Source organism: Patella vulgata, chromosome 5 (genome assembly GCF_932274485.2).
Source record: "Patella vulgata chromosome 5, xgPatVulg1.2, whole genome shotgun sequence".
In the NCBI taxonomy this organism is placed as follows: Eukaryota; Metazoa; Mollusca; class Gastropoda; family Patellidae; genus Patella; species Patella vulgata.
In genome coordinates this window covers 22,963,943-22,991,025 of record NC_065883.2, presented here as the reverse complement: position 1 = coordinate 22,991,025, position 27,083 = coordinate 22,963,943, and the positions used below count along the sequence as shown (strand labels likewise).

At 35.8% G+C, this 27,083-nt stretch overlaps 1 protein-coding gene across 9 annotated transcripts in view; it reads left to right on the top strand.

The window, feature by feature from the left end:
- Positions 1–27,083, top strand: part of LOC126821979 (uncharacterized) — a 98,928-nt gene that overhangs the window by 58,405 nt on the left and 13,440 nt on the right. For 2 of the 9 annotated variants that reach the window (XM_050550670.2, XM_050550671.2), the window contains exon 3: positions 22,872–23,243. In XM_050550670.2, coding sequence (XP_050406627.1) covers positions 22,897–23,243 — 347 coding nt within the window. In that variant the 5' untranslated portion in view covers positions 22,872–22,896. The other 7 variants (XM_050550674.1, XM_050550667.2, XM_050550672.1 and 4 more) reach the window with 7 other exon arrangements.

Sequence of the window (27,083 nt, the reverse complement as noted above, 5' to 3'; positions counted from 1 at the left end):
AATCTTGTCTGTCGGCGTAACATATGTTTCTTATTGATTAATTACAACAATAAATAGATTAGATTTTATTAATCATAGTAACGGTACATTTGACATGGCTAATAAAGGATCATGTGTTCATGATTAAACGGATTCAGTATCCTAAAGACCACGTTGATTTTGTGTACCCAATAAAATACCAAGTCTTTCCGTCAGAGATTTTGAAATGAAATGGGGTTTAACGTCTTACTTTTCTGATCCAACCAGGCTAATGAAGACGGACATATGATACAGTGTGCCGTGGGCATACTCTTTTGGAATTCAAACTGCTAAGGGTTCTTTTATATGCACACAAACGTGTAAACGTGACCTTGGTTTTTCGTCTCATCCGAAAGACTAAACGTCGTTCCTGGCAATACCCTCCTTCCTGTGCCACTAACAAGGGAAAGCCATGCCAGAAAATCCCGAAGAACTTCTCGGCCAACACTGGGAGCGAATCCGAGGCTCTCTGGTTAGCACGCCAGTAACTAACCCACTGAGACATCGTGGTTCCACGGAGCTTTGGAGTCTTGGGATAAATACTAATAAAGCAATTAATAACGCTGTACTTACATAACACACGTCTTTAAAGGAGTATACCCTTTCTTTAGCAAACAAAGAAAGTTATACATGTATACATAGAAACATATTATTATAATACATTGAATACTTACAAAGCCAATCAATTATTCAATGTTACTGAACATAACAAACTTGTTAATCTGTGTAAGTTACATTAAATTATTAATTGCTGCCTTGAATTAAATTCAATTGTTCGCCAAGTGTTAGATATCAAAAGGTGTAAGCCGCCATGATGTTATCATTATATTATAAGTGTCTGTTTGAATTTTTTTTAGAAGATTGTGAAATCTTATACAACTGGTTCGGTTGGGTGGTAGAAGGCGCTACATTTAGAGTATATGATGCAAGTGTAGATGTTTCGGTCCCACGCTTGTACGTAACAAAGATTTGTTTCTTCATACTTAACCTCGTGGGTTTTCTCCGGGTGATATGGTTTCCTCCTCTTTTGTTGCTATACCACAAGTTAGTCCCAGGGGGAGGGTGGCCGAATGCATCATAAGTTCTGTCATTGGGTCAACTAGCGTGGTTTCGATTTCCCGGTTGTATGTGACAAGGTCTAAGGTTGACTGCCCAACCTGTTGGGTTTTGTCCGGGTCCTTTCGTTTCCTCCCACTGCTAAAGACTCCTACGCGCAAGCGGATAATTGAAATAAAATTAAACGAGTGGCGTTAAACCCCATTTCTCTGTATGTGTGTATCAGTCCCAGTTTGTAATGGGTGGATGTTAAAACTTTTATGTGTCCGATTTCGTGAATATTTTCAACTCGTGAACAGATAGAGTTTCCAGAATCTCCTTTCACTATATAATGTATTTGTAATATTTTCAAGCGAAACTCCGCTTTTGAGGTTTAAAATGTAACAGAATATGACAATTTCAAATGGTAGATATTTATGTATTCATCTGTTACAGATGTTAATCGAAAGGTTCGGAAGAAACAAATGTTATATGTTCGCAATCTTAAGACAATGAAAAAACCCCAAATAACCTTTAATACATATAAATGATAGGTTTATCACTAGGTCCAATCGTCTATCTATAAGAACAGATCATTGTTTAGACATTCGTATCTTGCAATACTCTATATACATGTGATTTTGTCTGGAATTAACTGAAAAACCTTTTAAAACCAGTAACTTCAAAGAAAGCTTTAAATTTATCCCGCCACATTATCCGTCCAACTGCAGACAAAAACTATTACCAGTAGCAAATAAATCAGCACAATGCTTAATGTGTATTACCTTCCCTTTACTTCTCTAACATATTGCTTTCTAGATTTAAAAGAGAGTCCAAGACGACAAATATAACTTCGTTTGAGGTTACGTTAGATAAAAGAAAAACATTAATAGCCATAATCGGATTACTAATAGAATTGTGGATCCGAATGATCGAATGTTACGCAATAAGTGCCGGAGTGATTGGTCATGGCAAGAACTGAACTCTTTCGTCGTGCATGTCATTTATTTCAGTAAAATATGGTGATTTTAATCAAGTCTGTACCCAGATCAGGGTCATGTCTATTGGGCGTTTCTTTAGATTCTCAGTATCTGTATCAAAGGGAAGAAGAGGAACTCACGATGAACCAAACATCTACTGCGCCCCACCCCTCACCAAAAATTAAAATTGGTAGTGCAATATTAATATAAATCGCAATATTTCGTCCTCCAATACTGTCCCAGTAAGGAGTAACGTACCTAAACGGAGCCGGTTGATGGGGTTAGTCCAGCCCGGGTGACACTCTTTGAGGTAAACTGCATTTACAAAAGGTTTTTTTTCCTGTCAGGCCAGTAAAAGGATACACGGCACCTGGCACAATTTTATTTTTCCACGCAAATACCGCTTAAATACAATCGTGGTAGTTTAGCATGTATTGCATTGTTGTTGTGGGTGGGGTGGGGCAAAATCAAGGACCAATCAGCGGGCACAAACTATAGTTACGCCACTGCCAGTGAAGATTTTTGCACTTTTCCAATTGATTAAAAGGTACACGTAACTATACATCCATACAGCGTTCCTTAGTTTGGACGGGTAATTCCCCGACCTCTAGATACATGTCGATTTGATCAGAAAATATTGACCGTTCTTTCTTCAGCAAACACGTGATCGTGCATTTCCATATTCTAGCAACCTGTTCAATTCAACTTGTCTTCTTATAACCCTTTGCTTTCTTTTCTATACGTTTTCGCATGTTTGTAGATGACCTTTACTGACCTCTTCTCGTACCAATAAATGTCTTTGATGTTTTCAGCTCTAGAAAGCTCTTCGTGTTGAAGAATCTATATTATTCTTAATACATTTTTATTAACTTTTATCCTCGCCCGTCTGTGATGTTGAACCGCGTATTGGAAATAAAGTTCATCATATTTAACCGCGAACATACCAATCAACTTGGACTGGTTTAGGTAGCAGATGGTTCTACGTTCAGTTTCATTGATTGGCACGGTTTATACAATGCTTCTTCCTGCAGTATAAAAAAACACAAGATGGTCTCCTCTTTTTTTTACACATTTGAATACTGCTATTGGTAAAACATGATTGACCAGATTCTTTTAGTTAAATACTAGGAAAAAAATGTCTGCCTTTCGATTCAATATAGCAAATGAGTTGGGGTGGGTTTTCTTTAAGTCAAGTAGTAGAAGTAAATTTAGAAAACAAAAGTAGTGATACATTTCTTTGGTCAATTCCAAACAGAAGAAGGGACACGATTAGAAAGGAGCATATTTTGTGATTAAAGGGATATTGTCACTGACCTACTTGCAGTGAACTGCATTAATAATCGAGTACTATTTTGGTTACCAACCGACAAAGAATCGCAGAGCGCTGATTTCTCTTTAAAAACAGTAGTATGGAAAATCAATTACTTCTGTTGGTTTTGGTGTGCGATAGGGTAAAAAAATAGGAATTATTTAAAATACCTTTAAAAAAAAGGTCTATATTTTTGATGGGGGGGGGGGCATTTCTGAGATCTTTGCATCCATCCCACCCCCTTTAACACCAGACCTTCAAAACCTAACCGGAAAATGGCCATTTTAGTGTCAAATTTAGTACATATTTTATTAATGTATATTTAGATGTTATATATTTATATTTTTAAAAGTGCGGATAAACGGGAAACTTGGATTGTTAAGCGGGTGGAGAACCCCACCGTTACCACGCCCATCCCATACCATATGACAAACGTTTAACAGACGATTGATACGTATTATAGAAATTGCGGATGTTAGGGTGACTTCGGTTTATATAACTTAAATAACGGCAACACTAAAACTATATTGCCTTCGCTTCGCTTGATAAACTTTTATCTTTTTATAAATCAATATAAAAGTAAGCGAGGCTAATATCTATGATAAATCTTTTAAATCGCATTAATCAACCGGCTCACCCATAATAACGCACTGACATTTAGAAATACGGAGAGGAAAATGTTGTTTAATCGTAGTTTGCCGCGTCGACTTGATCAATGACATTTTTTTCTCATATGTCATCTCTATGTAATTTATATTTGAGGGTTACGAAAGTGTAAGGTTTAAAGTGGCATTATGTAAGACTTAAATAAAGAGTTGACTTCTATCTCCATATAATAGTTAAAAAATAGATAATGAAAAGGGAATCTGTTGAAAATTTCATTCAGATTACATGTACTTCATTCTGAGATGAGTTATCGGCGTTAGAAGAACAGTGTAGTCTCGATTGTCATTGCTACCGTTGTTAAGATAATAAACAAAGACTCGATTATCCTTTTTTAAATTAAATCATTTTGACAGCTTTAAATCTGGAGTATCCGATGGCATGGAGATTTGATTATGGTCTTGGTATGTTAATAAATGTCTAATTAATAATCTATATAACATTTAAGACTAAGTAATGCATAAAGAAAGACCTGCAATAGGCAGGTTTACCTCTTGAAAAATATCCCTTTATTGTCCTACTGTTTTCTGCACCAGCTGGAGCTAATGAAGACTGGCGATTCAAAGAAAATGCAGCTTTTAAACAAGCGGTAGTGTATCGGTTGCTTTCCAGCCAAAGCACGAAAGTTCTTGCAAGTGTCGCAGACTTAAACTTCTAGTTTGTTTATTCCGTTTTCCTAAATATGATGATATATAAACGATGTATCTAAAACAAAAACATATTATGGAAAACATAAAATGGTTTTTTGGTGCTTCTCAATCTAGTACCGTGAGGGTTACCTATTAAGTTGCTTTAATGTGACAAAGACTCATCAGTCTCCACTTGATTATGAAAATATCCAACGATATATTTTAATTTAAGCTATCCTATATAGATATATTTTAATTTAAGCTATCCTATCTAGATATATTTTAATTTAAGCTATCCTATCTAGCTGTGAAACCCGTCTGCGTTTCTCCTGTGTGTGTGAAAGTCTTTAGTCGATTTAACCTTAATGTGGTTGCTAAAGCATAATGCTCTTGACATATTGAGATATTATTCTCCTCATTTTATATTCTGGGGGATCACGTGGCTAAGTGGGTAAGGCGCTGGCTCGCTAGTCTGGAGGTCGGGTGTTCGATCCCTGCATTGGCCGAGAAAGTTCATCCCAATTTTCCGGCGTGGTTTCACCTTGTCAGTGATGCAGGACGGAGGGCCTGACAAGGACAGCTGTCTAGTCGTTCGGATGGGACGAAAAACCGAGGTCCCGTGTACACATTGGCGTGCACGTAAACGATCCCTTGCCCGAGCAAAATTTCCCTCATAGCACACTGTATGGCGTATGCCCGTCTTCATTAGCCCAGGTTAGGAGCAGAACAGTAGGACGTTAAACCCCATTTCATTTTTTACATTTTATATTCTCTATTAATATAAAAAAAACATGGCATGGCCAATGCTGCACAATCAACCACATTTCTTATTATAGGACGTTAAACCCCATTTCATTGCACATTCGTCATTTATTATAGTAAAACTTCAAACGGGACTGGTGCTAAAATCACAAGATATTGAACCTAGATATTTATATATAGGGCACGTCCAGTCCATCACCTACATATGGACAAATCTTCACAGTCACTGGTATATTTGTCATCAATTAGATTAAAAAGTTGAAATGGCAATGGTGTTAAAATCACGAGATACTGAACGTAGATTATTTTATATAGGCCATATCCAGCCCAGTGCATTACCTAGTTTTGATCAAGTACAATTTTAACTCAAGGAATCAAATGATGCGTGCGTGCGTCCGTCATTTTTACCACATTCAGCATTTCACCCACCAATCAGGATCCCTTTAAACTTAATTTAAGTTGATCTTTGTGATAGCTGTGGGTTATTTAATTCTTTAAATATCTACTGTCAAAGTCGATGAATAAGAAAATTCGCGTTTTTTAAAGTAATTGTCCACATTGCATGTTGTCTAGTTCAGTAGTTGATTAAATCTGGTCTATCCAGAAGGAGAGCTGTAAACATTCCGAGTTCTAAATGAAGCGTGCTCCTGTGATCTATGTCTAGGGTTAGATCTGTAATAAAGAACTTGCTTAAATATCCCACCGGCTTGATCAGAAAGATCAAGTCTGGCCTATTGACAATCTACCCAACTATTTGTTTATTTTCTAAAGCCCCGCTGCTCCGTACTTAATATTAAATGCTACAAATGTATTTTAAAAACCTTAAATCATGAACAATTGTCTGTATTCAAAGCATGGCAAGAAAAGGCCCTTGGTTTCGTGTTGTGTCTAGCGTGATGAACGACTTAACTGACAGGTTTTCAATAACTCGGTTTGTGTGTACAATCAATTGTAGGCCGACCAAATACATTCTCGATTGCTCTGGCCTTAGATTAACGGCTTTAGAATATACTATTGTTCAGCCATCTTCGATTGTTAGGACCTGTGAATATCACTTGGAACTGTTCTATCTCATGGGTCCATAGATCATAATTCCATTGGTTACCCACCTGGAAACATTTTTCAGAACGGTTAATGTTTTTAAAATGTGTGACTCTACATAAGGTTATTGTTTTGTGTAATAATACTTGTATTTTAAAGCGCGCTGTATCATACGGTCTGTCATTGAGTCAACTGGCGGGGTTTCGATTCCCTGGTGGTACGTGACAAGGAGTAGGGTCGCCTGTCCAACCTGGTGGGTTTTCTCCTGGTCCTCCGGTTTCCTCCCACTGCTAAAGTTCCCTACGCGCAAGCGAATGATTGAAATAAAATTGAACCATGTGTTAGTCCCGAAATGACCTAGTTTGTGTCGAGAGGACGTTAAACCCCATCTCTCTCTCTCTCTCTCTCTCTCTTTGCATTGTAAAGCACAGTAAAATTACCCCCTTGACATGAAATATTGATCGGGACTTGGTAAATCTTAAAGGTTTTGATTGTAGAGTATGTTGAATGTGTCTTTTAATACGAAAAATGGGTTTCACTAAGTGAGCCTGTTAGTATTGAATTATTCCATGTTAACTGTTTTGAAATACACAGAAGTATCATTTCGAGGAGATTTTAAATATATAATACTAATAAGGGAACATGGGCATCGATATCGTCAATTATCGTTGCGTTCTGAACATAAGGATTTGACTCTTTTAAGGAATAAAAGGTATACTGATAAACTAAGCCCTAATGAGTTTGTGAGAATAAGAACTTTTAAATCGTTTCATCTGAAACTGAAGCGTGTTATATTACACTCTCCTTATATTATATTCCAAGTTATTTTCTACAAAATACCATATCTTTTAGAATCCAAAATATCACGTCAAATTAGTTACGTCGAACACGGGGCATGACATACTTACTTTTTCTAGAACAGTTTGTAACACTTCGCCTAGATGTGACAAGTTCATTTCATTCCATTTCTGTGTGGGTTCATGGCTACGTCTTTAACAAAAAAAAAACAGTTCCAAACCAGTTCAAGCATGTAGTGACAGGTTTCATGCTCCATGCAGAGTATACTTAAACCTAGTCCCTATTCCCCTACCATTATGGCCCATTATCTAGATCAAAAGTCCTAAACACTGTGGGACTTTCACAGTATATGTATTAAAACTGTCTAAACCCCGTTTGATGTGAACATGCCATAAATGAGTATCATTGCCGGGGAACTACAAACATTATGTCCTTTAGGCACAGTTCGACGTAAAGTAGGCGGAAACGCTACCTTCGTATTGCACATGTTATAACCATAGCAATAATTTAGCTTAAAATGACCAAAGTAAAGTGCTTGCGAGACGTTAAACCCAATTCCCTTCATCCATCTGTCGTTGCCTTTCTACCTGGTTCGCGATGACTGCATTTCTAATAATGATCTGTATTCAATTTTGCGTCTACTCCCTGCTAACGACCGTCTTTCCATTCATTAGAGCTGTTCTGACGACGACCACACTGACTGAAGTCTATACAGACTATCGCCAGCTTGAAATAACGGAGCGTTATGTATTATTTACTGTTGTATTTTATTATTGGCTTGCTAGCTGGTCGAAACACCAGTCAATTCAATCGTATAGTACACGCGGCTCATTTCCCAATACCACAGAACAGCGGAAAAGACTCACTATCTCAATGACATTTTATGAGTCTCTGAAGACTTTGGTGTTTTATTCCAGCCGTGTCTTAGAGAAGAGTGTTTGATGTTTTATGATGCAAAAGTCTACTGGATGTGAATAGTCTTGCTGCATCGCCTTTGGTATTAGTTTAATTAAGCTTTTTTCAAGCCGAACTTTAGACTAATCTTAACTTTGTTGAGGAGTACTAATGGGTGTACTTAATGCATTAGCCTACCTGTGAAGATCTTGAAGATGCAAATTGTCGGCGCTTTTCATGTCGTTAATGCAAATGCGGCTAATGCTTTGCTAGGATAAAGATATAACTGTAGCAATGATATTATCGTGATCCAAATCAAATAATATTATCTGATGCTATACATGGAAGTTAATGTTCTTTTATTTGATGTTCACCATAACGGGGGTATAAATTTGAGGTGCAATTAATGTGGTAACGTCTGTTGATGTCTAATACTGATTGGGATATTTGTGTTACCTCAGACAGTATATAGATATGAAACCTGTAATTAAGATATAATAAGGAATTTACCTGGCTATTACAACAGGTAAGAAAGTAATATCTAATTACATGAATATAGATAGGGTATGTTATAAAGGGAATGAGTTTCAAATTGTAATGTCATTTCGCTGTCGTGAATATTAATATATCGTATATTTGTGCCATATATATTAGAATCACATTGCTCAAAAACATCGTGGCTTATGATTTCTAGAAACTATAGAAGAAACATGGATTTACCGTATCAATGAAAATTTATATGCCAGATTACCTGTTTCCTTATTTAAACAAACTAATATTTCATATTAAGAATAACAACCTCTGAAGGTCTGATTTTCACATAAATCAGTCATCGAGTTGCGTAATGAACAGTGGGTGTTTGTGTAAGTTACAGGTTGATGTATGTATCTTACCTGTAATATATATTTACCTGTATATAGTTGTTAATGAGATTTGTGTGACGGGTAATTGATATTAACATACCTGTAGTTTATTTACACATACCTGTACAGGTAAATATTTATATTTTAACACGTGGCTGATCATCTAGGTATATAGATTGAGGCGTTATTGATATTAGTATGTATTGATAGGTATATATGATATACTATGCCTAATTACATATAACTAGCTAAGTCTACCTGGGTATATAATGGGTTTTTGTACATGTTAAGATGTTATACGCATGCATACGTTCATTAAATCCCGTGATTGGTTGATAATGACAGGGGAAGTATAAAGCATGTCAGATTGAATAAGTTATGTTTTGACGTCCATCATGACTATCGAAGCACAGCCAAGTATGGTAGGTTATATGTTTGTTATTAGTTCAATTATTTATATTTCGAAGTTTTCAAAGTACGTTAAAGATCCCCGAAACCATTCACGAACTTCAGCACAGTAAATAGAAAGTATATATTAACGAATAGTGTTAAGTCAAAAATAATCATGGTGATCAGTGTACAACCAAGTAGAGTGGGTTAGAAGTTAGTCTTGTCAATTTTCATTCTTTTGTTTTTTGAATAAAATAAAATAAAAGATTCCTAGAAAGTTTAATATATTTTATAATTTGCATTAAATAACCTTAGGATATCGACATTCAGATATAATGTTTTATGTCTTTTTTATAGTATTAATTCCATTTGTTTTAATGTTTATTTCAACGACACGTGAATTATTTACGATGTTCTCTATATGCTAATGTATTTTAAACATGATAGCGCTACAGCGTGGACACATATACAAATATACAAAGCCAATAGTGGTTGATATTGCAATAGGAGTTAAGTACAATTTTATAACAATTTTTACATTTATTACAATAAGGGTTGATGTTACAATAGGGGTTAATTTAGAATTTTATTACATTTATTACAAAAGGGGTTGTTATTACAATAGGGGTTGTAAAAAATCATGCTCATCTATAGTTGTGAAATCTTGTCTGTAATCTCAGTAAATTAATTATCTTAAGTGAGATCGGGAAAAGGAGTGTATACTCTTGTTGGTGGTTAAGTTTTTCTTGGGTGTTTATTTTCTTAGAGCAGGACAGAGCGTCTTGCAGTTGTTCGGGAAACCGAGGTCCCAGGTAGACATTGGCGTGCACGTAAAAGAACCCTTGGCAGTTGGAATTCAGTTGCTGTCCAGGACAAAATTTCTCTCGTAGCACACTGTATGGCGTATGCATTTCTTTATTGGCCCGGTGGGTGCAAAAAAGTAGGACGTTAAACCCCATTTCATTCATCAATTCATTTTTTTTCCTGGAGTGTGATCCCGATACCTCTTAGTATATGGACGGTACTGTTCACAAATTCCACGAAAATGAACTTTTTATTTAATATCATATTCGTCTAAGATGACGGTCTGGGATTTGTTGTTTGATTTTAAAATCTTTCACTGTTGATCTATGACAGCTGAAACTATATTTATAAGATAAGTATTAAATATTTTATATTTTGTTATTTGTGGTATTCCGTATATTGGATTAATATAGTCAGGATAAACACGTACCTTTAATAACTATAAACTTAGTGAACCTATAGGTGTTAGCTTTATTCATAGTTACTTTATTCGTGATAATAGAAACTCGCTAACTTTGGCTTTATGACAATATGTCCATTGAATTAATACAGTAGTACAAATGAAATTGCAATCTTGGGCTCGGCAGGCATTCAGGGAAGCCACAAAGTTATTGTTAAAGCAATCCCATAGCAATTTTTATATGTGTGGGTTTTGTACAGTTATTACAATTGATTGTGAATTGAGAGAGAGAGAGAGAGAGAGAGAGAGAGAGAGAGACAGAGAAATGGGGTTTAACGTCCACTCGACACAAACTAGGTCATATGGTTTTTAATTTTATTGCAATAATTCGCTTGCGCATAGGGGTCTTTAGCAGTGGGAGGAAACCGGGGGGCCCGGAGAAAACCCACGAGGTTGGAAATTGTGAATTGAGAACTGGGCTTTAAACTATATTTCAATCATGAATTATATCAGTAAAAACTTAAGAAATATTCAAATTTATTTATCCATAACAAAGAGTGGCTGTGAAAAAATGGTATATGTTGTATTTTTATCTGGTTAAACTTATATCAGTAAAAATCTTAACAAATATTCGAAATTATTTATCCATAACAAAGAGAGACTGTGAAAAAAAAATTGGAAAAAAAATGGTATATGTTTTATTTGGTTAAACTTTAGCATGTAAATTATGTATTATTATCACATTCGTCATTTTTATATAGATGTAAAAAACATTATTATCTATCATAGCTTTTAAATCATCTCAAAATAACTAAATCTCATAGAACAATATTTCTATATATCGACATATATCTGTTATTATAAAGTATTGGTGTCAGTTTCACTTTTCATTCTTCTGTTATATATTTATCCAGTCGTAAAATTGTATGTTTATCCAGTCGTAAAAAATATGGCAAGCTAACAATCAGTCATCGACATAAATGCCATTTTATTGTTTTATCCGCTTTGCAGTTTTTAACTTAAAGGATGTATAACACATTGGGTCGTTCTGTCTGCACCAAATGTGTAATATTTTCTTTAATTATTACAGGCTTTTCGACTATTTAGATAATCGACAGTAGCCGGTTTGACACTGTTGTTTGGAATGTTATGAATGGGTCTTAAGGGTGTCCTTCTTTTTTAAACTCAACCACTTATCATTTTGTCAGAAATAGATCTCCAATGTACGGTTGTACATTTAACATATAGCTGTCTCCGTCTCAGTTGCTAGTTCGGAATGTTTTGTTTGTTTGTTTATTATACCTTTAGTGTTAATGTGTTTGCGGTTGGTGCAGCCTAATTGTCACTCTGGTTTGGTATGTTATGGATTGGTCTTAGGGTGTCTTTCTTTTTCTTATCCAATTATCAATTGTATGGAATAGATCTCCAATATACGGTGGCGCGTTTAACGTAGCTGTCTCAATTACTAGTTTCGATGCTTTGTTTGTTTGCTTATTATACCTTTGGTGTTAATGTTTTTCCAATCGGTGCAGCCTTGTAATTTGGATTTCTTGATTAACAATTACTCAATTAACACGAGGTGTTCAACTGTAACACCTTATCTCAAGTTGTGTTGTGTGTAAATACCTTGAATTTATTCAGCTCTCTAATTGTTTATATTTTAATTAAGAACTGTCCAGTGTGTCGTCTAAATGTGGATATATATTATGTTTTACTAAAAGGAGTCGTCCTAGATCAATTTTAATGAATACTCCTAAAATACTTACATGTATCGGAAGCTCTGTGGCGCCTCCTCGCAGTATTACAAACTTTCGGTTTTCCGGTTTTCATATCTTTTTGTGATAATTTCCAAAATTCCACGCAATCCTGAAATGTCTAGATAGCTATGTCTATAAACTTGTATGATTAAGTAATAGCGTCCAAAGCGTCGCTATTGTCAAGTCATTTCTTCACACATTTTGTTTATTTTTTCATATTTTGGCATTTGATCTGAATACTGTTAAGCCAAGGTTAATAAACGGGTATCCGGTGAAATCTGGGAATGTCCCTTTACTTATTCATCGAAAGTCCTCAAGTCGGAGTAACCTTTAAGCATACGGTTATCTCAAACGTCTGTGTTTTTGTTCACCATTCAAATGATTCACACTTACTGTGCCCTTTAATCAGCGTGGCAATTTCTTTGTACATTGTATGATGTGCGTTCTTTGTGCAAACTAGTCTTTAATTATTCATGAATAGATGATAAAAGAACAATAACTTGGGCTAAAATTCTTATTCTTTAAAACTAGAGTCTATTTTATACTAGATTGTATCGTGATATCAGATTCCAAACTATTAAAAAACACGGGGAATCCCCAACTTTAGAATCCACTATGTTTAAACACGCCTCTTTTAAATCCATTTATCATCTAGCTGATCTAATGATATACGAGCGTTAATCCGGATTAGGAATAGGGATTAGCGTTATAATCCTTCTCCCCAACGCTTGTCTATCTACTTTAACACATATCGTGCGAACTCCTTTATCATGTTATCGTCCACTTGACCGCTGTGTTCGGACATGTAGCCATGTATTTATTGACCACTTTGGTCACTAGATAAGACTGACCGATCGTTCGTCATATGTTATTGGTCAGCGTAACCGGTAGTAAGTGGTATATGATAGTATACTCTGGGAGGTGAACCATAAGTCGTTTGTTAATGAACGGATAGAGATACTTGGATTGATTTGCAAGTCGATGTCTTTGGTTTGTTATTGTGGACGTATTTTAGAGGATTTATTCAACAGTGTTTCGCTATTTGTTTTTAGATGAAACAGTTTCGTTCGCTTTTATGATTTTGAAAATAACTTTGTGCATATACGTCTTGAGTTATGAAGAAGTTAAATTCATAAAGGATACTTAGAGATATCTTGTAAAATAAACCCCAAGCAGGAATAAACCTAACTCGATTTAATCAAGTAAGTACATATTTAATATATCCTGTTCGTCCCTTGTGAGGCGAGTTGACGTGGACGAGTTAGCCATGGATATTATACTTTCATGTGATAAATATTTATACATTGATTTTAGTTCGAACTAAATGATAAATGGCACCGAGTTTTCTAGGGAAAGTAAGCAAACTGTTCCTCTTTTATTATTTCTTTATTCTACTTCAGTGTGCTATTAACCATTGCTTTCAGATAGGATAATGGTTTGGAGTTTTCTAGGAAGAGTAAGCAAACCGTGTCCCTTGTGCATAAAATCTTTTACGGTGGCCATTGATTCGATGCTATGTTCTATAGTGTAGCCGCGACGCCCGAACTTCAGATCGAAAACATAACGATACATAAGCTAACGATACATGTATGTGTGGTGCGCGGAACGGGACAGGTTAAATCTTTCTAGAACATCCGACCCCACTTCTAATTTACTCGCTGTCGGACCTTTGTGAAACAGCTTGTTAAATCCTCATAGCACAACCTATAACGCTAATTGTTTCTAGGTTGATTGTATGATTCTGTATTGTGAAGCACTGAGATTGTATGTAAACAAGACTGAAATGTCAATCTTACAAGTCCCAAAAGACTCAAGTCTACATAATAAAATATCGTGATTTGTAGTATTATGGCATCGTATATGATATTGTAGTCAATGGTTTATATATTATGGTAGAAGTATGTGCGATGTATAGAGATTTGATTAGATCGTATTGATCTGGCTCGAGATCGTTATAAATAACAACTAGAGCCTTCTCTATATATTGCTAGCCTTTGTATATAACCCAACATCAATAAAGCCAAATCAGCTAAACTATGATCAGTTGGCTTAAGTAAGGAAATACTACTAGACAGAATCGTAGTAAAACCCTCATTCATGGTACAGTGGGCGGAAACTTGTTAATTCTTAATGTAGAGGTCTTAAATACTGATTCCGGTTGCATTAGCACCAGAACTAGTGAATAAGCCCCGGTGCTTTACGTTCAATTCATTGATTAATTTTCTTGCTTTTAAGGTATTTTGTAAGATAATTATACTGTGCCTCTATGACCTACAAAAGAGTGGATCAGAGGTGGTCGAATTGATCATGCATTTAAGCTAAAGGGTGATATGTGGCTAGTGCATTGTAGCTAGTTGACCGATACACAGCTTTCAGGGTTCTTTAAATGAGTAATATTTAGACCTTATAAAGGAAATAATCGTTCTGGTAACACGAATCCCGAGGTACCATGTATCTATTATCAATGTAAGAATCCCCAAAATGCTGAATTCAGGAAGAGTTGTACATATTTAGCTATAAATCGCCCGAGTCTGAAGTATACAACACCAATGTTGAATTCAGAAAGAGTTAGACATTTTAAGCTATAAATCGCCCTAGCCTGGAGTATACAATACCAATGTTGAATTCATAAAAAAAGTTGGGCATTTTAGTTATAAAGGACCAGAGCCTGAAGTATACAATACCAAGGTTGAGTTCAGAAAGAGTTGGGCATTTTAGCTATAAATAACCAGAGCCTAAAGTATCAAATGCCAATGTTTATTTCAGAAAGAGTTGGACATTTTTAGCTGTAAATCGCCAAAGCCCGATGTATACAAAATCCATGAAAGGGGGTCTGTTAACCGATATCCCTTTCAGCAAATTCCTGAGATTCGCCCAGAGTTATCGTATTTATACATTATTACAATGTAGACTAGTACCTTAATGACAATATAGCATACAGATTGATAGATGGATTTACCATGGTCTATAAAATTACTTTCTAGTTCAATATAGAACAATACTCATTATTCCCTACTTCTTTCTAGTCATGTTATCTTTTATTTTGTTTGGATTCTTGTTAACCTATTGTTATCCAATACCATTATTACTTTCTATTATGTTGTCATGGGGCCAATCAGTGCACCGTCGTATAGAAACTTTCCAAGCAGAATTCCCATGTACAAATTGCATTAATCGAACCAACAATAATTTAGTCCGGTATTATAATAAGTTTGCTTATTTTAGAATCGATCAAATGATTGTATAATTTTATAATTAATCAATGATAATTCAGTGATTATTGAATTATTGAATATTTGGTCTACTTGTGTTATTGTTATTGGTATTATGTTAGCAACATGTTGGTATTATGCTGAATATGTTTAACTGAATGTATAACCAAGTCGAATAAGCTGTGGTGACTCAGTGACCAGGAGGTTCGGGGTTTGTCTATAGAGACTAATCCCGGTATTGGTCGCAATAGTTCCCCTTGTCGGTTGCGCAGGGCACAGGGCCTGACAAGGAACGGCGTTTAGTCTTTCGGATGGAACGAAAACCGAGGATGCGTGCGCGTCAATATATCCATGATAGTTGGGATTTTAATGCTGGCCAGGCAATATTTCCCTTCTAGCACACTGTATTGTATGCCCGTCTCATTATCCCGATTGATGAAGAAAATTAGGACGTTAAAGCCCATTTCATTATAACCAAGTTGTATGCGTATTTTCAACCTTTATCGTCGTGTAATCAGCAATTTAAAGTTCTTTACTAATTAATTAATTTAATAAGGTAGGTGATAATATTACGTAAATATTTGACATTAAAGCACGTGTATGATTAATTAACCATTAATTTACATTTATCTAATATTGCCAAAGGGTATCAACTGAAATCTTGTATATGTATGTACATGTGAATGAGAACGGGTAATATTTGCAGAGGTTAATGCACTGGGCAGGGTTATGTTTATACCCCATACAACTATTCTTTTAACTGGCAAGTTTGCGTAGCTAAACACTTTTGTTGTACATACATGTACATGTATGTGTATTGTATATATACAATTTAAAATCGCCATTCTGACCTTTCCAGGTTAAATTGCTTCATTTACAAAAACTGAATGTACAAAAGGGGTACAGAGGTATGAAGGAATTTAGATATCTTATAAATTAAGTTTAAGGTGATCAGTAGAACGTGATTAATATACAATATTCTTCTCTAGCAATGGCACAGGATGGAGAGCCTGGCAAAGATTAGTGTCTAGTCGTTCGGGTGGGACGAAAAATCACGATCCCGTGTACACGGTGGCGTCCACGTACAAAACCATTTTACGGTTAAAATTCGAAAGAAGAGTTGGTCGTAGCACCGCTGCCAGGGCAGTATTTCCCTTATAGCACACAACCCGTCTTTATTAGCCGAGACGGTACGGAAAGTAGGAGATTGAACCTCTGATATATTTTATTCGTGGCTATTGTCAGCTGTATCTACGTAATAAGAGTCATTTGTTATTTACATCAAACGTATCTTATAAGGCAATATGGCCGTACTAAAATAAATGAAACAGATATCCCTTACTATATCTATAAAACAATATTACATGGGGATCCAGTTACTTAACTTTCTTTATTATCGTCTCATGAGACATCAAATTGTCCTAAGTACCATTTCCCTTACTTTTAGTACCGGGTACACATTTTCTACATATTGATGAAAAGTATTCTCCAGCGGTATATTTCTAGTAACGAAAGTGCGTTAGGCCAAACCAATCTATTTCTCAGTTTTTCGGGGTTTTCATATGATATATATGAGAGAGAGAGAGAGAGAGAGAAATGAGGTTTAACGTCCATTCGACACAAACTACGTCATTTCGGGACTAACATATGGTTCATATTTATTTCAATAATTCGCTTGCGCATATGGGTCTTTAGCAGTGGTAGGCAACCGGTGGGCCCGGAGAACACCCACGAGGTACAGACCTTGTGGTTTTGATACATAAATAGCCACTTGAATTACGTGAAAGATTTTTTGTTTAAAATTTCAAAACTTAAAAAAATTGGAACTAAAATCTATTAAATAGTGAAAAAAAGGTAATATTTTGTTTCTAAATTAGTGTTTCTTCTTGAAGAAATAAATCGATTTTTAACACGTGTTCCCGCTTGTCAGTGATGTAGGACAGGGGGGCCTGACAACGGACATCGTATAGTCGTTCGGAAGGAACAAAAAGCCGTGGTTCCGTGTACACATTGGCATGCACATAAAAGAACCCTTAATAGTTGGAGTGAGTTCGGTATAAGAGTAGGTTCTAGCGCCGCTGTCCGGGCAAACTATCCCTCATAACACATAACATGGCGTTTGCCCGTCTTCATTAGCCCAGTCGATGCAGACGTGATGACGTTAAACCCCATTTTATTTCCCGGAAAACAGAAATTCAAATTGGTGTGGCCTTATTGATTTTTATTGGTATAGTGATACTATCGCGGTAGAGTATCGAATACTATCACCAAGGCTAGTTTATTTTTATTGTGTTAAAACCTGAATCTGGAAGCTTTACTCTCAGATTGTAACGAAATCAACCAGCGAGTAATTGATCAGTTGAGAATATTGTCCGCTGATGTACTTTGACAGGCAAATTGTCAGGTTCCCCTTTAAGACTATTATTATAACTTTAGTTTTATGTAAAGGAACTGAGTAGAGGCTGAATCATTTTTTCTCTGGTTCATCGTTTTTATAACATGTGCAATTTTAGCAGTGGGAGTATCGATGGTTGGGCCATCGACCTTACTCCTTTTCACGACCTAGCTTGGAATAGAAAACAATCTACATGACTCAATGACAAACCTTATGACCTAAAGTGCACGCGTTAAACACCCCCTCCCCTTTCCCTTTGCCGAAATCAGTTATAAGCAAACTTGTGTTTGGAATATGTTCAATAGCTCGTATGTCCAATATGCGCTTTTTAATATACTGAGAATATTGAAGACAAAGCGCCACAAAAATGGACAAGTACAGGTATATCGCTATTAGTAAGTAATTACATGTCAACAAAGATTAATTACCTACACAATTAGCGGTGGTGATAATTTGGTGATAAAAATCTGACTCAAAGGTGTTGTAGGTGATAATTATAGGACCGGTGTGTTATCTGTCAATTACGTCACTGTCATTAAATTTGTGCCGTCACTAATATGTTTCCGACGCACCTCGACCAATACTTGCCAGAAGTAACACCTCAGGGACTGTCAAAGATATGTTTAGTCGTGGGTGAATAAAAAACCTGTAACCATTAGCAGTGTCTTTTTAGCAGTTGAAACCCTAAGTGTGAGTAGGCACGCTGGTGTCCGGATACATTTATCATTCGCTATATTATAAACAGACATGTAAAATTACCCTGCGCAGTTTTGACGAGACAATGACTGTATTATAATATATAGTCAAGAGGAAGTAAATTATATTTGAAATAACGTCTGAATGTCTAAACCAAACTCATCATCACATGACATTCTCCCATCATGGTAACATATACATGTAGTGTTCGTGTCGCGCTTTATATCTGATTTGGCCCGCTACCCCATTTATTGTGTTTTTTTTAAAGAAAACACAAATTACCCTGGCTTTTAAATTTCTGTATTTAAAAAGGTAGGCATACATAAAATACTATAAAGAAATATAAAATGACCTAGGTATAAAAAAAAAACTTAAATAACTATAAGAAATGCAACACTAAATCAAAGATTGATTATATAATAATATAGAAAAGTTTTTTTGTTTTTTTATTGGAAACCCCTCTGGTTGAAGGTTTCAATGAAGCAAGATAATAAATCAATTCATTGCTGATGCGAATAGGTTTTATATGAAAACAATGAACACAATAGATGTGGGTTAACTGGATCCCCATGTCCAAACCACATTCTTAGTCAACCTGGGACAGAATCTGAAACCCTTCAAAGTGTATGAAACCTTATATTATCCATTGTGATATTACATGTAGCAATACACTATAGCATAAACAAAACCGACATGCACGGATATTCAAGCTGCATCAGAATAACAATACTCGTGTATTATCTAGAAAGTCGCATGTATCTTTCTAATCATCAAACCGCCATAAATATGGTTTCGAATTCCCAATCCCTTGATATAGTCGAGGAGTACAGATAAGACTGGGCTATGGGCACACTGTGATGTAACTTAACACTGATTATATAGCGATAGTATTATCAATTATAGTTAATGTCACATGTTACATACTGTCACTATCACAGTCATCATGTCAATGTTATGACAAGTGACAATCGGCTTCAACCTGAAGCGTCATTGAATACTAGCTCAATCTGTGCAGACTAGACTTCCGTATCGTGTGAATCACAAGTGTGGCATTGTGAACTGGGATTTGATCTACGACTGGTTGCGCGTATAGTATTTATTTACTCTACTGATGATCGAGTGGAACTATTTCAATCACTGCCTCGTAGGAATGATGTTTGTTATTGATAATGTTTAGTTGGATATTTTGTATATGTTTTTTTCACCTGGCTAAAACATATAGGATGTATCAATTCAAGATTACAAAAGGTATGTCTCTGTTAATTTGTGTTCTGAGCAAACCCTGTCCTCTTCCCTTGGTGCTCATTGTCTATGGTAATCAAAGATTGGTTCTCCGGATTATTGCTTTCTGATTTTCATATCGATAGTCAACATTGTAAGCTTTTAAGACATTTGCGAATCTTCCGTCTTCGTTATATTTGGTGTCTTCTCTTTTCTGAAATCGTCAAAAATTCTTAGCTTTCTTGCTATTTATCAAAATAGTAATATACACCATAACTCTAAGCTCCAATGGTCACATTGTATTCTGCATTTGGGTTCTGATCTTATTTAATGCAATCCTACATATTGTTACGGAGGGGGGGGGGGCTGAATGGTTAGCGTGTGCGCGCTCTATCATAAAGTCTGTCATTGAGTCAACTGGCGTGGTTTCGATTCCCCAGTTGTACGTAAGAAGGAGTAGGGTCGACTGTCCATTCTCGTGGGTTTTCTCGCGAATTATTGAAATAAAATTAAACCATACGTTAGTCCCGAAATGACCTAGTTTGTGTCGAGTGGACCTTAAACCCCATTTCTCTCTCTTTCTCTCACATATTGTTACATCCGTTCATTTTGCCATTAGGTTATTATATGATGAATAATCTTAAGAAACGTGATACCTTATAATGAATGACAAGAAACCCATTTAACTGTACGATTATTGTTGAAGGTATGCGTTATATTTTTTGCGGCTTTCTAAAAAGAATCCTCAAAAGATATAACATACAGGAAAAATTCATTTTGCCATTAGGTTATTATATGATGAATAATCTTAAGAAACGTGATACCTTATAATGAATGACAAGAAACCCATTTTAACTGGACGATTATTGTTGAAGGTATGCGTTATATTTTTTGCGGCTTTCTAAAAAGAATCCTCAAAAGATATAACATACAGGAAAAATTCGCAAATTGTGCACCGATGACTTATAAGTCAAGGGTTCTGTTTGTTGAGAGCTGTAACATTGGTTAAGTATATTAAAACCACTATAGATCGTAGACAAACATTAATACAGCGAGAATAATAAGCGATGGCACGGTGAATAGAAGTTATCTTTTATATTGATTGTATAGTCAAGAACCGATACATCATATAATAGAAAAGTTCTTCAATTAATAGCAATTTGTGTTTAATGAAATCGTGTTTAAAATGGCAGGGATTAGCAAAACTGATATACCGACAGATAAAGCGTCTGTTTAGATTGTTCTGTAGCAAGCGTCGGCGACATTCGGGCACTAGGGTATTTATATAATTTTGACTATATGATGCAGATGCATTAAGCTTTCTATAGACAGACCGGTCACTGGCATGAAAATAACTGTTAATACATAAGACAATATAAACCTTTTTGTTCTAAAATATTGCCAGGAATCGGGAGTGCAATTTTCTCAGGGGATGTTATTCTAAATATTCACAAGTCCATTTACTAACTTTACATTTAAAGTACTGTATGGTTTTGTGCCATGTTTAATGTTGTTTTTGTTGTTGGTGGTGGTGGTGTGGGGCGGGGGGGGGGGGGGGTCACAGAGTTGTCTACATTGCTGTTTCGATCCCTGATTCGTACGTAACAAAGAAGTATGTTTGATTGCCTAACCACGTGGGTTTTCTCCGGATACTTCACACTGCTAAAGACCACAATCGGGAAATTTGAATTATTGAAGTAAAGATATACCATATGTTAGTCCCGAAATGGCCTATTTTGTGTTGATAGAACGTTAAACTCTCTCTCTCTCTCTCTCCCTGTGTGTGTGTGTGTGTGTGTGTGTGTGCACAGATTAATCAGCGATCATAAGGGTTTCTATGCATGTAATTGCCTGTTTACAACTTAATTTATAAATTCAACATTGCTAATAATTCAATTAAAATATAAAGCACAGAACATTGCTTTTCATAGAATTGCGTAGTGTTTAATGTATGTACATAATATATTTATAACTTGTTGTTTTTATCCATTGTGTATCCCGTATGTTTAGCATAAATGTGTATTGATTTAGAAGAACAATTCTATTCAAGTAAAGCTATGCACAATAGTCATTGATTGACACGCTTCATTCAATTACATTATACAATTTACATTTGTTTCTATTCGATTTTAACTGGAATATAAAATATGTCGTGTCAATGTGTGTTTTTATTGAAATGTTTCAACCAATATATTAATTGCCTTTACACGATTAATCACATGTCAGATATAATTCCGAACGGATAAGACAGCGGGCTAGTTCCTGGAACTGCTTTGCTGAAGTAGGGTAAATGTAGAATTTGCTTCTTTGTTTTTTAAAAATGAGCTTACTTTGATCACAATTGCAGTTCAACCAAATTTGTTTAATTTGTGTGTTCTACTTAGTATTGTGATTCCAGAATACACACTATTGTGATATGCATTTGAAACTCTTGAGCAGTCTATGTAGTTTATTTCTTTGTTTTTTAAAATTGAACTTATTTTGATCATTAATTGTTTATTTAGTGTGTACTATATACTTAGCATGGCGATTTGAGAATATACCTCAAGCAGATTGTCTGATACACATCATGGTGGTGTATTGTATCTCTTGGACAGTTCATGTAGTTACAGCAGATCGCCAGCACTGTAGTTGGAAATTTGGTGATTGGAGCATACATCATAATGTAGGTTCTTTTCTTGAACGCACCTGGATCATATACCTGTAGCTCTTCGCGACAGTCCACTTATATGTGCCCCCACAACCCTCCAGGATGTATTTATTAACATAAATAATCACTACCATTGTCGGTGATCGGAGGAAACGTCATGGACGCGATTCCTATCTGGAGCTTGTCATGTGGTACTCCTGAAGCTCCTGCGCTGTCCTCTCCACTATTGGCATTCCTTACGCATTATGTATTTTTCGTTGCTATGGATATTTTTCCAAACTGTGAATTATTATTGAATCACACCTTTAATTATCACCCGTAATTAATACTGATATTTTTTTTTACTTTTTCCAGGTTGTGATCTATAAATGAAGATTTAATGGTTACTGACGGCTACTTCACCTTCCTTCACTTCATAATGGCGGAGCATCTCGACCCCATCTTTAAGGCGTTTTGGGAGGGATTCCCGTGTCCCCCTCCTTGGAATAGTGACTTATTATTTAAAGTGAACACTACGTGCATGTCGTCGCAGGTCGGGGACAGTGTCAAGTTATTTATGGCAGAAAAATGTGGTATAGATCATGGCGGATTTAATATAGTTCCCCACCCCCCTGAGGAAAAGATTATAGTTGAAACTTGTACAACGAACTGTAAAATTGTGATAGTATTGGTTTGTTTGTCTGTTGTGTTAGCGGCAGTTGCTGGAATATTGTATTTAATTAACAGGTAAGGATCCTATACTTTTACAAAATAATAATAATAATAGACAAATGATACAATGAAAATAACTGGATCACTATGATAACACTTCTTATTAGTTTAGGGTCTTTAGGTAGCTAGCACTTAATGTGGCACTTCGCTAGTTCATCAACTTGGGTGGTGATTCTAATGATGGTCACGGGGATAGGGATGTCGTGTGGTGTAACTCCAACGCTTTAAATCATACGATCTGTCATTGACTCAAGTGACGTGGTTTCGACCCCAAGCTCGATACCCTGCCTAACCACGTGGGTTTTCTCTGGGACTTATCTCTCTCTGTTGGTCAAAATATATCGTGATAGGTGTCGTACACAAGGCATTTTTCACTTTTGTGGAAAACTGACATAGATAACACTAATTGTTATGCTTTGGTATGGTATGATCCAGAATCTGTTCAAGCACACAACAGTGCTGTTAATAACCATTGAGAACCACGTGACTTGTGATTGATTGGTACTTCTCAGATAGATTGGACTGTCAACTGACATGAGTCTCATAGTGGAGGTGGTGGGTATCGAGCGCGAGCAGGGTACTCTTTTCAAATCCCCTGACACTACTGCTTGATTGGTACGTTCCCCTGATAAAGTTCAAATACTTTTACACTTAATCTGATTAAATCCAGATATTTTTTAATTCGTTTTTCGTTTTCTTTTGGGCTATTCCTATTTTATATTTTACTGGAATCAATTTGATTAAAATCGGATGTTTTTTAAATTCGTTTTTAATTTTCTCAATTTGATTAAAACAGGAAGTTGTTTTTAATTCGTTTTTTTTCGTTTACTTTATATTCCCATTTTATATTTTACTGGAATCAATTTTAGTTAACACCTAACATCTGTGTCGTGTTCCTACTTGCGTACCGTGAAAGCCAGTGTAATTTTTCCAGTCACTCCAAAACATTGCCTATAAACACGCAATTTGCGAACTTTCCATATTACTATATCTATTAGGGGGTGAGGTGGGGTCGTGTCCGAATTTCCTCCCACTATGTTAGTCTCGAAATAAAATAGTTTGTGTTGAGTGGACGTTAAACCATATTTCTCTCTTGCACTCACTTGCAACATGCAGGCGTGCGCTTTAGATCATAAGTCCTGTCATTAAGTTACTTGGCGTAGTTTCGATCACACACTAACAGTGACAAGGAGTAAGGTTGCCTTCCTAACCTCTCGGTGTTTCTCCGAGTCATCTGGTTTCCCAGCACTATATTAGTCCCGAAATAACATAGTTTGTGTTGATTGGACGTTAAACCCCATTTATCTCTATTTCACTCACTTGCAACATGCAGGCGAAGTCATTCGCTCGAACAACATCTTATGAACTAGGGAAAGTCAGAACCGTATGCTATATTGGATTGTCGTTAGTGACAGCTATTCATGCTACTGGACATAGCATTCGTCCATGTTATTTGTCAGGGATACATCTAGTGTATGTATAATATATAGAATAATACAGTAAGCAATATAAAAGAGTAAACATGCTTTATTATTAATAACTAGGATTAACTCAACATAGACCGCAACTCTACTCTTATTGATTATTATTAAAGGTGAAAAAGCCAGACTCTGATTCTCTTTGACTAAGAATAATTAAACTAAGCTACCTGGATTATAGAAAACTATAGATAGACACAAGGTGAGACCGAATGGCGCCCGTGGAATCGCTTTCCTGGAATCAATAGAGCATCATATGTGAAGCATGACGATAATTCGTAGTAGTATCTTCTCTTAAAAGTATATATATATAGTTTATGGATTATATTGACGCTGTGTTTAATTTGAATTAGTACATGTATTGTATTGTGTCTTCCTACGGAAATAGAATAAAATTTCAGTTGTGGCGAAATATAAACGAGTGTACCATCGTAATTGACTAAGTGTGAAATGAAATGAAATGGGGTTTAACATCCCACTGTTCTGCTCCGATTTGGATAATGAAGACGGACATACTCCCATACAGTGTGGGAAATTTTTGACCGGATAGCAGCACTACGGCCAACTCTTATATCGAATTCCAACTGTCAATGGATCTTTTACGTGCACACCAATTTGTACGTTGTACGTGACAAGGAGTAGGATCGCCTGTCCAACCTCGTGGGTTTTCTCCGGGTCCTCCGGTTTCCTCCCACTGCTAAAGATCCCTACGCGCCAGCGAATTATTGAAATAAAATTAAACCATATGTTAGTCCCGAAATGACCTAGTTTGTGTCGCGTGGACTTTAAACCCCATGTCTCTCCCCCCCCCCCTCTCTCTCTCTCTCTCTCTCTCTCTCTGCGCAGACATGAAACCCTTTCGCATTCAATATAAGACGCAGTCTTTGCAAGCAAGTGTTCCGTTAAAATATATATATTAAACAAGGTCTGGGTTAACTGTAATGCGTTTATCAGAGTTCTAGTTCCTTTACACATTCTTGAAGCACTTGGGTGCATAAACAAAACTTTTCCCCGTGTGTTATATAGACAAGGACGTACTCTAATTCAACCAAGATCGATAGACAGAAAGTTTAAATTTAATCAAGTCGCTGTGATTCAATAAATGTCAATCAAAAAAATATATATAAAGCTTTGATGTTTTTAGTTCAATGGTTTTCCAGAATTTTAGATTGCCTGTATATGTGAAAAGATGCGAATTGCACTCCTTTGGAGCAGTATTTTAAAAGAAAACCATTCCCAATAGAATACATATTAATATATTTATGTCGTTATGATTGAATATACATAATAACTAACTTGTATCGAAACATTTTTTGCCGGCATTCTTTGAGAGAAACGCGGGACCTTTAGAGATGATTCAGTTTTATCCGAGCGTTATTTAGGGAATAGAGTCTCAAATAAATAATTGAATATATTTCTTTGTTTGATACTCCATGTCAAGTAGAACTTTCTTAGATTACATTTTAATGGCAATGATTATGATTCTGACAATAAAACAAGAAACATTAAGTTGTTAATGGAATGAGTCGTCAGACAGAATATTAACTTATTTGTATATACTTTATTAAATTAGAAAGAATATCGATATAACTTATGCAATAAAACCTACTCGGTGGTTTCTGGCGGAATTTCAATCCTTGATTTGTGAGTCTGTGAACTCGGCAGATGGTTGTTGATTCTTACGATTGAATATGATATCGTGCCAATTAATGTCTTAGTTGAATATGATAGTCTATTACTAATTAAAGTCTAGACTGAATATGGTAATATATAGTCTGCAACTCATTAAAGTATAGATTAAATATGACAGTCTGCCACGCATATACGTGTATATTAAATATGATAGTCTACCGCTCATTAAAGTCCAGAATGAATATGGCAGTCTACCACTCATTTCGTCTAGATTGAATATGGCAGTCAAAGGTCATTAATGTCTAGATTGAATATGATAGTTTACCGGTCATTAAAGTTAAGATTGACTAAGATAATATACCACTCATTAAAGTCTGGATTGAATATGATAGTCTACCACTCATTACAGTCTAGGCTGAATATTATAGTCTACACTGATTATCTAGACTGATTATGATAGTCTACACTGATTAAAGTCTAGACTGAATATAGTAGTCTAACACTCATTAAAGTCTAGAATGAATATGATAGTCTAGCACTCACTAAGGCTAGATTTAAGATGACAGTCTGCCACTCATTAAAGTCTAGATTCAATATGATAGTCTACCATTCCTTATGTCTATCTACATGTAGATTGTGTATGATAGTCTACACCCATTATAGTCTAGACTGATTATAGTCCAGATTGAATATAATACTGAGTCGGACCTGTCATTGTGAAAGCAATTGGTCGCAATCCATGCCA